We start from the raw sequence: 12,344 nt of genomic DNA, 5'->3' as shown, positions 1-12,344 counted from the left end.
TGAAATCAAAACAACCCGATAAGCTTAGAAAATAAACTGTTTACTTTCTAAAAATAAATGTTGTAAGACACCTGCAATTTAATTCTAAACACATGTTATATTTTGCAAGAAGTTCCAAATTTTGCCATTCCTAGTTAAATACAAGTCACTTTAGAGAGTAAGTCATTAAGGAAAGATCAACTAGTCAAGAGGTTTTTACTGATTATTATGTAATTGCTTAATGTAATATATGAAGTGCTAAAATGTGTGAGTGTTAAAGCTGAAGTGGAAGATAAATCCTAGTTCTCATCAAACTGGACAATGTTTTTAGCCTGAAATTAGGTAAATTGCAAGTCTGGAGTGATTAGAACACATAGGATTTGGTCCATTTCAACTCTATTATTTAGTTTAAGCCGTGATATAATAGTTTCTTTAAGATTTAGTAAAAAGAAAAATAACAGAGAAATCTTACACACACACACACACACACACCAAAAAAAAAAAAAAAAAAAAAAAAAAAAAAGGCTAAAGATCTGGATTTGGAATCATAAAACTGGATTCTAATTCTGGTGTTATTTGCTATGTGACTTTGGAAGAATAAAGTAATCTGTAGCTCAGCTTTTTTATCATCAACAAATAGACTGGACCAGATGACCTTTAAGGCCCCTTCTAGTTATAAATCTAAGATCCAACATGTCAAGCAAAGACTTCTTTAGCAATTTCTTAAAAACAAAAAACAAATGGCACATTAATTACTTCAGGAAGCAGAAATACTTTTTAGAAAAATTACTTTTGGGAAGGCATGTTCATTTAACTAAACTTCAGTTATTTTACTCCTAAACTATATCATTTGTTTTGGATTGAGAACAGGAATAACATGGGAGCAAAATAATTTTCCCTATTATGGAAAAAATGTCATTTTAAGCTATAAAGTCCAATTAATTGAATTCAACTTATCATATAAAACAAAATTTCTATCAGATCACATTAAACAAATTATAGAACCAAAAAGTCAAATTATAAAGCATGTCTCTAAAATTCAGTGATATCTATTAGCCTATAGATGATTACTTTAAGTAATCATCTTGGCTCATTCTTATATAGACAAAACATATTGTATTCATTGCAAATCCAGTAAATGTAGAAGTCTAATAAATGGCATTAGACTATCCTCTTTGTTGACTAAGGGAAAGAGCATTAGAACAGAAGAACTAGGTGCTATAATGGCTGACTTTATTATATAATGTGTGACAATTTATAAAGCATTTTCTATAGTTTAATCCTAATTTTTAAAAATTTGTGACATAGCTAGATTGTTTGAATCCTTGCCATCATTAACAGATTACTTGATTTGTTCCTCAGCATCCTTATCTACAATATAGGGAAAGTGTTACCTACCTCAAGGACATTATCTAATTACCAACCTGAAATTCAGAGTGAATATCAGAACTCAAAAAATAAAGAGTCCCATGTTAAACTGAGTTCACTCTGAAATTTAGAGTTCTCATATCCTCATGTATCCATTCTCTTAACTGACCTCATTTTCATTTCCTGGACTTGTCTTTTTAAATTTTGGATTTGGTGATGAGGTCCCTGAACATTTTTGTATCAAGTACACTCTTTTTTTCCTCATCAGAATTGTTTCTCTTCTTCTTCTCCCAGGCTTTTGGACTTTAAAACCATGACTGTGCCACTGTCTCATCCTACAACATCCCTCAGTGGCAGGGGGCCCCTTGCTCTGCAATACCCATCTGACCCCTTCTCCCATTAGTGAATTCCTTCAGTGGCTTCCATTTTGTGGACAGGCACAGGCTGATCTTCATTCCTCTCCTGGCCCTGCTTCTAATCTCTGAACTTTAAAACCAGGCCTGGTTACCTTCATCTACCACTCTCCCAACTTAACTTTCCAGCTTTTCAGCTTCCTCCACTATGTCATCTTTCCCTCAAAACATAAATAAGCTCCTTGAGAACAAGGACTTTCTTTTTTGATTCTAGCACTAGCACTAGCACTAAGCTGTTACCTGGTACATAGTTAAGCACTTAGTTAATATTTAGCTTCTTCCCTTTTTTCCTCCCCTCCTGGGTTGATTTCTGCCTCTAGAATTAAGCTTCTACCTCAACTTCCTCTGAATTCTATTCTTCCTATATCTAGGACATGACAAACTTATCTTCTCTCCTAAATTCGAAGACAGAGTATTCACTGTCCCTCTCTATTCCTCCCAGGGTCATAATCATTTCTACCCCAATGATCAATTACTCCTTACATCTCTATTTTACATAATGTTAGCTCTTGGTTTTAGCTCAGAGGCAGAATTCCACCAGAAGCTTAGATAAGTAAAGTCCCCTATCAAACTTCTGTGTCAGTTATGTCATGTTTCCCAGACTCATTTATTTCCTCATTTTATTTCCAAGATATCTACCATTCCAAAGACAATATTACTACTATCTCTTTTTCCACTGATCTTTATTCTTCTATTCTTACCATACTTCTCCCCTCTGGTTCCTGGATTTTGTCAGATGAATATTTTTCTAATTTTCAAAAGCAATAAATTCATCTTTTCTTATCCATTCTATTCCATTCCTTTGTAATAAGGTGTATGCTAACAGAGTCATACTGAAATCATTAGTTCTATCTGACCAATTCTCAGTGACTCACAATGTCAAATTTCCTTTCCTGCATTAGCATCTACCTCCTCTTGACTGTTACCTATACACTGTACACTTCTTGAATAAACATTTGAGCTCACTTATTTTTACTGCTGGCTTGTTTCTTGGAAATAGCATCCTGTGAATTTCTCATATCTACAGCTGCTCACTTTGGCATATAATATAGCTGAAATATAGACAACTTTCTACCTCCCTCAAACAGAATTTTACCAGCCTTCGTTGGCTCACTATATGTATGGCCATTCCTATACTATAACTTGCACACTCATGGATTCAAATATTACCTCTAAAGAAATAGATGTTTCTATGTAATATAAATATACATGTGTGTTGTATATAAATATATAGTCCTAATGTCTCTCCCATACTTGTCCTGTGCCATCAATCTATCAATCTATCCCTCAGATATTTCCCTTCAGAATCTCAAACTCAACACATTCAAAACAGAATTAACTAGCTTTCCCACTAAAAGGTCACTAATTTTATGGAGTACACCAACTCCTTCTCAAATTCATTCATAATCCCTGAATCACTCTCGACTTTTCCCTTCCCTTTATTCCCTATTATTCCCTTTATCCCAACAATTATCAATATCAATCTTGTCAAGTATGCCTCTTTATTTTTCACATCAGTCCTCTTTACATCCTGTCTTCTACTCTTGTTTAAAATGAGAACACCAGTATCATCTCTGTGATGAACTAAAACTGAACATTACTTCTAGGATAAGATAGAAATTTAAGGGCCCTCAACATTACTATTCCTACATACTTTCCCATCCTTATTCCATGGGACTAACCTTCACAACCTCTACATACCAGCCAAAGAAGACTATGTGCTATTTTCCAAACTTAATACTTCATTTCCTTTCTCTAAGAATTTTCATATGCTGTCCCTATATCTGGAATGTTCTTTCTTCTCATGTCTATAGGATTTTTGTTTTCCATCAAAGCTAGACTCAGACTCAGGTCTAATTCTTAAGTTCAAAGGCTTTCTTGATTTCCCTATATTGCAGCTTTCTTCCTCCCCAATTTCCTTTTACCATACTCATTTGTATACATTTTATATCCCTCATCAACCCTCAAGTATAACATGGGCTCCCTGAAGGCAAGGACTTTGATGCTATCTCTGTATGCCCAGAATCAAGCAAAGTATTTTATACACATTAAGGTATAAATATTTATCAAATTAAATTGACACTATTCTTAAAGGCTGTGTATTGATTCTGTTATCCATACTTGATTATATCTTCTGTAACTCAAAAAATCTAAATTTGTCCATAATATAACATCCAAATAAAATTTAAACAGGATCTTCAGATTTACTAAGTGCTTTCCTCAAAATAAATCTGTGAAGTAGTACAGTTATCCACAATCTAATGATGAAGAAATGGGGCAAATATAATTTCTGTAATAAGTACACAGTTCTCAAGTGGTGGAACAAGAATAGCAATAGGTAGCATATATACATACACACGCACACACACATATGTATGTATATATATACATGCATATACACACACATATGTATGTATATATATACATGCATATATACACATACACACACACATATATATACATATATATATATATATATCCCTATGCATACACACAAAGGGAAAAAATACAAATACAAGATTTTATATGTATATAGATAATCAAAACATAGAAGTATTTCAGAATAGCTACCATGAAAAATATAAGTGAAATTCTTAAACCAATACTTCAGAGAAAGTACAAAGGACAAGTTGACCAAACTTTCAAATCACAAAATTTATCTTTGGAAACCAATTGCTTTTAAAAAAAAAAAGGCATGTATCTTTCACTTGAAACTATACAGTAAATAATAAAGCAGTGTTTTTATGCTTACCGGATTTCTTAACACATCATCATCTACATCAAAATTTGATGTATCGGAAGGACTGCTAACATCTGGAATATAAGGTGCTTCTAGATTTCGTATGTCTTCCCAATTTATTCCTTCAAAAAATGCATGTCTTTTGAAATCTTCTATTCCATTCTGCCCTAGTCGGCGTTCTCTACTACAGATGAGTCTTTGAATGAGGTCTTTTGCCTCTTCAGATACATCTGTGACATGAGAAGGAAACTGAAATCGCTCCTACAAAAAAAATTAAGTTCAACATTTATTCAGATATATGCTGATACATATATTGAAAGGAATGCCAAGTTTTGTGAAAAACTATAGACAATAGTAATCAAAGTTGAAGTTCTAGTTCAAAAAAGTCGAAAAAGTCATTTTGCAATGGTAACTAAACACCAACCCAGACTAATAAAAGACAAAGGGAATTTTCAGATTTATTTAAGATTTGTTATCTGGAAAAATGTAAACTTCTATGTAGAGGGTGGAACTTTGGAGAAGTATACTTGAAACAAAGTGTTAACTCAGTGGAATTGATGAGATGATTGTTCTTTAGTTCACATATATACTTAGTATTTAGTATGGTGATTTTAATGGTTCTCTAAATTCACACATAATCAGTATGCTGTAATGATGTAATTACAATAAGATATATAAGGGCCAACAAAGACTGGAAGACAGATATTTTATCTTTGACTATCCTTATGGTGGCTCTCCTGCCTCCTGCACATGAAGGAGACTGGCAGACTGGAAGAAATTGGGGACAGTCATTCAGACTGTGAATCAGACTGCTGGAAGAGACTATGGAGCAGACTGGTTCAAAACTGGGAGACTGAAGGAGACAATAATACTTTGAACTCTATTCCTGACCTTTCTGATGGTGTCTATCCTGCTGAGACCAAGGCCTTTCTGGAGGACCTCCAGAAAGCTAGCCCAAACATTACATTTCTATATTCTATGTCAGGTAAAAAATTATCACTTAAAATCAATATATATCCCCCTCCTTTTCATCTACTGATACCCTTTCTATATGTGTCTAAATTTTCTGTGAAATACTTTATTTTGGGAAGTTAAGTAATTTTATAAAGTGGGTAATGATAACCTATAATTATCTGTAAAGGAGGAGAGGTGTCATGGGTGGAGAGATATGCAAAATGAAAAGGAGAGATGAAAGGACCTACGGGTAATCTTACCTAGAATTAATGAATTCTCATAATTTAATACCTTAAAAATCATTGCTCTATTCAAACATATATAACAATTAAAAGTTGAGGATTTAAATGACAGCCACAGCCAAATACTTCTCAGAAAAACATGACTTGATTAAGTGAAAATGTTAGGTGTTAATTGAAACACTGATCTGTAACTTAAACCTTTGGCAATTAGCAATAATTTTCCATCATATACTTTTTGCCATAGAGAATAGCTACTTATACTTCCTCACTTACTATAAATATGAAAGAATACTCAAGATAAGATGCAGGTTTTGCTCTCTAGATCTAAAATCTTAAAAATGCAATATTCCAAAAAAATTTCAGATAGCATTTCAAAGCAAAATGCATATCCTAGAATTGACATTTTTAAATTATATGTGATTTTCAATTCTAAATTCTAGGTATTTTAAAAAGAAGTTTGAAAAGTTTTTGTCTAGATTCATTAAATTGCATTGATGGGAATATTTTGATTTTTTTTTTTGGCTACTGAAATGTTAGGCACATATTATTTGAAGGTTAATTACCTTTTTTCAATCATATAATTTATAAGTCCAGATTTTTCATAATTATACTAAAATTATGACATTCGTTTCCCCAAAATTATTTATTATAAAATATTTTAGATTGTGTCTCTAATAGTGTTACTGGAGAATACAATCAAATTTTTAACATATCAATTCAATCACTCAAAGGATATAAGCACAAAATTTTCTTTCCAAATCAATAGTTTACTTGAGAGGTTAACTTATATTTGTGATAAGAAATTTTATTAGAAATCAAAATTCCAAACATTAGCCATTACCAATATTTTCCATTTTAAAAAAATCATAAAATTTACTTTTTTCACATCTGTAGAGTGATAATACCATTATACATCTGAATTTCTCAAAAAACAATGTCCATTAATGTCTTGTATACAGTAAATAAGTTTATCTCAAGAAAAACTTAACAGTCTACTTCTGGGGAGGAGCTAAGATGGTGGAGTAAAGTCAGGAAGCTGCTCAAGTTCTCCCAGTTTCCCTCAAAAACCACATGAAACCAAACCTCTGAATGAAATGAAACTGAAAAAATTTTAAGAATGGTCAATCTCACTGTGGTGAAAGGGGTGTTCAGCCCAGGTCAGATAGACTCTAGGAAAGCCAATGGAAAGCTCTTAATTGCAGCAAATCAATAATTAAGACCCTTAGTCTTGGCTCAGTAGAGAAGCAAATCAATGGGGCAGCTTCCAGTCCCAACTTAAAAGGTAAACTCTGGGAAACCAGGCTTCCTGAGCAGGCAAAAGCTATCCTCAACAAACACAAGGGGCCCTTGTGCTCAAAGCCAAAGCTCAGAGCTGCACATGAAGCTTGGGACAGTGTCCCCTTTACCCCAGGAACAGAGCTCCAAAGTTAAAAAAAAGAAAAGGCGGGGGGGGGGGGGGGGAGGAGGGAGATGAACAAGAAACAAAAAAGACCCTTGACCATAGAAAGCTACTATGGTGACAAGATACAAACGCAGACCAGTACAAAATGTCCACATAATAAATCTCAAAGAGTGATATGAATTGATCAAGCCCAAAGAGGTTTTTTGAAAATGCTCATAAAGACTTCAAAAGGAAAATAAGAGAGATAGAAGAAAAAAATGACAGAAGTAAGAGGTATGTATGACAGGTCAACTATTTGGAAAAGGAAGGAAAAAAATTGTCTGAAGAAAACAACTCTTCAAACAGAATAAACCAAATGGAAAAAGAGATACAAAAGATAACTGAAGAAAGTCACACATTAAAAATTAGAACAGGACAAATGGAAGTTAATGACATTGTGATTCAGCAAGAATCAATCAAATACATTTAAAAGAATGAAAAAAAATGGAAGAAAATGTGAAATACCTCATAGGCAAAACAGCCGACCTGGAAAATAAATCCAGAAGAGACTATTTAAAAATCATTGGCCTAACTAAGGCCATGACCAAAAATAGAGCCTGGATCACATTCTACAAGAGGTAATTAAGGAAAACTACCCCAATATTCTAGAAACAGAAGAAGAAATACTCATTGAAAGAATCCATGGATCACCTCTAGAAAGAGATCCCACAAGGAAAATCCCCAGGAATATTGTTGTGAAACTCTAAAACTATAATCTCAAGGGAAAAATATTGCAATTTGCCAGACAAAACAATCCAAATATCAAGGAATAACAGGCAGGATTACTGAGACTCTGGTAGATTCTACAATAAATGATCAGAGGGGCTGGAATACCATATTCTGGGAGGCAAAGGCCCTGGGTTTACAACCAAGAATTAACTACCCAGGAAGATTCAGCATCATTTTTCAGGGAAGTATAGATCTTCAAGGAAATAAGCGATTTTCAATCATTTTTACTGAAAAAACAAGAACTAAACAGGAAATTTAATCTATGAACAAAGTACTCAGGAGAATTATAGAAAATTCTCTAGATGGGAAAACAATACCTATAACTCTTGAAAACTGTATCTGTCATTGGGGCAGACAAATGGAGACATCACATGGACCAGAAGGTGTGATGGTGAATGGAATTTAATGTGATAACATCAAAGAAAAAACATTAAGAGGTGGGAAAAGGTCTGCACTGGAAAAAGAGGAAAAGTATAATGAGATAATTAGTTCACATGAAGAGGTGCAAAAGACCTATTACAATTGAGGGAAAGAAGGGAGGGAGATGAGCATTGTCTGAAGCTTGATCTTATCAGTTTTGACTTTAAGAGGAAATAATCATTTAGTTGGGTATAGAAATTTACTTAACCCTATAAAGAATTAAAAGAAGAAGCAGAAAAAAGAAAAGGGAAGAACAGGAGAGAAGGGAGGGCAGAAACACCAGGGAAAAAGGTAAGAGAAGGGGGAGAGGGTTGCTATAAGATTAGGTAATGGGTGGGGTGGGGGTGGGGGGGAAAGCACGAGTAATAAAAGGGGGGAGAGGAGAGAGGAGATAAGATAATAGGTAGGATGGGTTAAAAAACAACAACAACAACAAATAAAACCATACCACTAAAGAAAGGGTGGAAAGACAGAACAAAAGTATACAAAAGTATATACAAGGGGAAAAAATAGAATGGAGGGAAATACAGAGCTGATAATCAAAACTGTTATGTAAATGAGATGAAGTCTCCCATAAAATGGAAGCAAATAGAGTTGATTAAAAAGCAGACTATGTTGTTTACAAGAAACACACTTGACACAAAGAGACTCACAGAGTAAAGGTAAAAGGCTGGAATCAAATTTATTATGCTTCAGCTGAAATTTTAAAAAGCAGGGACAGCAATTCTAATCTCAGATAAAGCAAAAATAAAAATTGATCTTATTAAAAGAGGTATGGAGAGAAAATACATCTTGATAAAGTGTACTGTAAATAAGGAAGTAGTAATGATACTAAATATATATGCACCAAGTGGTAGAGGATGCAAATTCCTAGAGAAGATTTTAAGCCATTTATAAGAAGAGACAGCAAAACTATTCTAGTAGGGGACCTCAACCTTCCCCTCTCAAAATCAGACAAATCTAACCACAAAATAAACAAGAAAAAACTAGGGAGGTGCATAGGAAAATAGAAAACCTAGATATAATAGAGCTCATGGCACCTACACAAAAATGGACCATGTATTAAGGTATTAAAAAACTCACAACCAAATGTAAAAAAACAGAAAAAGTAAATGCTTCCTTTTCAGACCACAATGCAATAAAAATTATATTCAGTAAAGGGCAAGGGAAGATAGACTAAATATTAATTGGAAATTAAATAATTTAATTCTAAAGAATGAGTGGGTCAAACAAATCAAAGAAACAATCCATAATTTCCTACATAAATAAAATAAAGAAATAAGACATCAATGAATTAGGTATGCAACTAAAAAAAAAATTAGAAAAAGAACAATTTTAAAATCCCAACTAAATGCCAAATAAGAATTCTGAAACTCAAAAAAGAGATTAATAAAATAGAAACCATGAAAACTATTGAACTAATAAGCAAAACAAGGAGTTGGTTTTATGGGGGGAGGAGGGGAACCCACTAACAAAATAGATCAAATTAACTTTTGGTTAATTTGATCAGAAAAAGGAAAGAAAAAACCAAATCACTAGCATCAAAACTGAAAGGGGGGCACTTATCACCAAGGAAAATGAAACTAAAGCAATAATTAGAAGTTACTTTGTCCAACTCTATGGCAGCAAGTCTGGAAATCTAACTGAAAGAGGAATATTTACAAAACTGTTCAGATTGACAGAAGAGGAAATAAAATATTTACAGTCCCATTTTAGAAAAAGAAGTTGAACAAGTGACTTCTACCAAACATTTAAACAATTAATTCCCATACCATGTAAACTATTTGGAAAAATAGGTAAAGAAGGAGTACTGCCAAATTCCTTCTATAATACAAATATATAACACTGATGCCTAAGCCAAGAAGGGCAAAAACAAAGAAAGAAAATTATAAACTAATCTCCCTAAATAAACTGATGCAAAAAATTTTAAATAAAATATTAAGAGCAACTTATCAGTAAAATAATAACTATGACCAGTGGGATTTATACCAGGAATGCAGGGCTGGTTCAATATCAGGAAAACTATTACCATAATCTACCACATCATTAACAAAATCAACAGAAATCATATGATAATCTCAATAGATGCAGAAAAAACTTTTGACAAAATACAGCACCCATTCCTAAAAAAAAAAAAAACAAACAAAAAAAAAAAACTAGAATTTTCCTTAAAATAATATTTTAATAATATTAAAATAATAAATCTCCCTTAGCAAGTGATAGAGAAATTCCATTTTAAATTACTGCAGACAAAATAAAATACTTGAGGGTCTCTGCCAAGACAAACCCAAGAACTATATGAACACAATTACAAAACATGTCTCACACTAATAAAATCAGATCTAAACAACTGGAAAAATATCAATTGTTGATGGGTAGGCTAAGCTATTTAATATAATAAAAATTACAATTCTGCTTAAATAGGCCTATTTATTCAAACCAAATAATAACAAACAAAAGGTCAAAAATATCAAGGGAATTAATGGAAAGAAATACAAAGGAGGTGGTTTAACAGTACCAAACTTAAAACTATATTATATAGCAGCACTTATCAAAACCATTTGGTACTGGCTAAGAAATAGAGTAGTGGAACAGTGGAACATTAAATATACACTTGACACAATAATCAAGGCCTATACCAATCTAATATTTCATAAACCTCTAAATTCCAGCTTCTGGAATAAGAACTCACTATTTGACAAAAATTGCTAGGAAAACAGGAAAATGGTGTCAAAAACTCAACATAGAACTACATCTCACACACTATACCAAAGTAAGGTCAAAATGGATGCATGATTTGAGCATAAAGGATGATACCATAAATAAATTAGGAAACAAGGGATAATTTGTCTATCAGATTTTTGGAGAAGAGAGGAATTTAAGACAAAAGAAGAACTAGAGAACATTATGAAAGGCAAAATGGGCAACTTTGATTATATTAAATTTAAAAGTTTTTGAACAAACAAAACCAACAGAAATGAGATTAAAAGGGAACTACAAAGCTGGGAAAAAAATCTTTACAACCAGTGTTTCTGATAAAAGTCTCATTTCTAAAATATTTAAAGAACTAGGTCAAATGTATAAGAACACAAGTCATTCACCAATTGATAAATGGTCAATGGACAATTTTCAGATGATGAGATTAAAGCCACCTATGGCTGTATGAAAAAATGTTCTAAATCACTATTGATTAGAGAAATGCAAATTAAAACAAACTCCCAAATACCACCTCACATCTCTCAGATTAGCTAAGATGACAGGAAAAAATAGTGATAAATGCTGGAGGGAATGTAGGAAAATTGGGACACTAATGCATTGTTGATGGAGTTGTGAAATGATCTAACTATTCTGGAGAGCAACCTCAAAAGGCTATAAAAGTATGTATACCCTTTGACCAGCAGAGCCATTACTGGATGTGTCTCAAGGAAATCATAAAGGAGGAAAAAGGACCCATATGTGCAAAAATGTTTGTAGCAGCTCTTTTTGTGGTAGCAAAGAATTGGAAAAGGAATGGATGTCCATCAATTGGAGAATGGCTAAATAAGTTGTGGTACATGAAGATAATGGAATATTATTGTTCTCTAAAAAACTATGAACAAGCTGATCATAGAAAAGCCTGGAAAGATTTACATAAACTGATGCTAAGCAAAATAAGCAGAACCAGGAATACATTGCACATTGTTGCTGTTAATGATCACTATGAAAGACTTGGTTCTTCTCAGTGGTTCAGTGATCCAAAGCAATCCCAATAGACTTTGGACAGAAAATGTCATCTGCATCCAGAACTAAGGAGACTGAATGTAAATCAACACATGCTATGCTTACTTCTTTTTTCTAATTTTTTTTTCTCTCCCATGGTTTTTCCCTTTTGCTCTGATTTTTCTCTCCCAACATGATTCAAAAAGCAATGTGCATTAAAAATAAACTTATTACAATTTTTAAAAAAAGAGAAACTTAAGAGTAAATAACTTTAAATGTGATAATTATGTAGTTAAGAAATCTTGTCTTAACAAAGCATATTTTTTGAAATGAGCTATACTCTAAAAAATCAGAGTAAT

General features: G+C 32.9%; 1 protein-coding gene across 2 annotated transcripts in view; it reads right to left on the bottom strand.

Moving 5' to 3' along the window:
• CDC42BPB (CDC42 binding protein kinase beta) overlaps positions 1-12,344 on the bottom strand; it is a 156,275-nt gene that overhangs the window by 71,219 nt on the left and 72,712 nt on the right. For both annotated transcript variants that reach the window (XM_074291198.1, XM_074291199.1), the window contains one exon: positions 4,513-4,761. In XM_074291198.1, the coding sequence (XP_074147299.1) occupies positions 4,513-4,761 (249 nt within the window). The remainder of the gene's footprint in view (positions 1-4,512; positions 4,762-12,344) is intronic.

Source organism: Sminthopsis crassicaudata, chromosome 2, assembly GCF_048593235.1.
Source record: "Sminthopsis crassicaudata isolate SCR6 chromosome 2, ASM4859323v1, whole genome shotgun sequence".
NCBI classification, from domain to species: Eukaryota; Metazoa; Chordata; class Mammalia; order Dasyuromorphia; family Dasyuridae; genus Sminthopsis; species Sminthopsis crassicaudata.
Note: the sequence above shows the minus strand (reverse complement) of the source record. Positions and strands in the feature narration are given on the sequence as shown.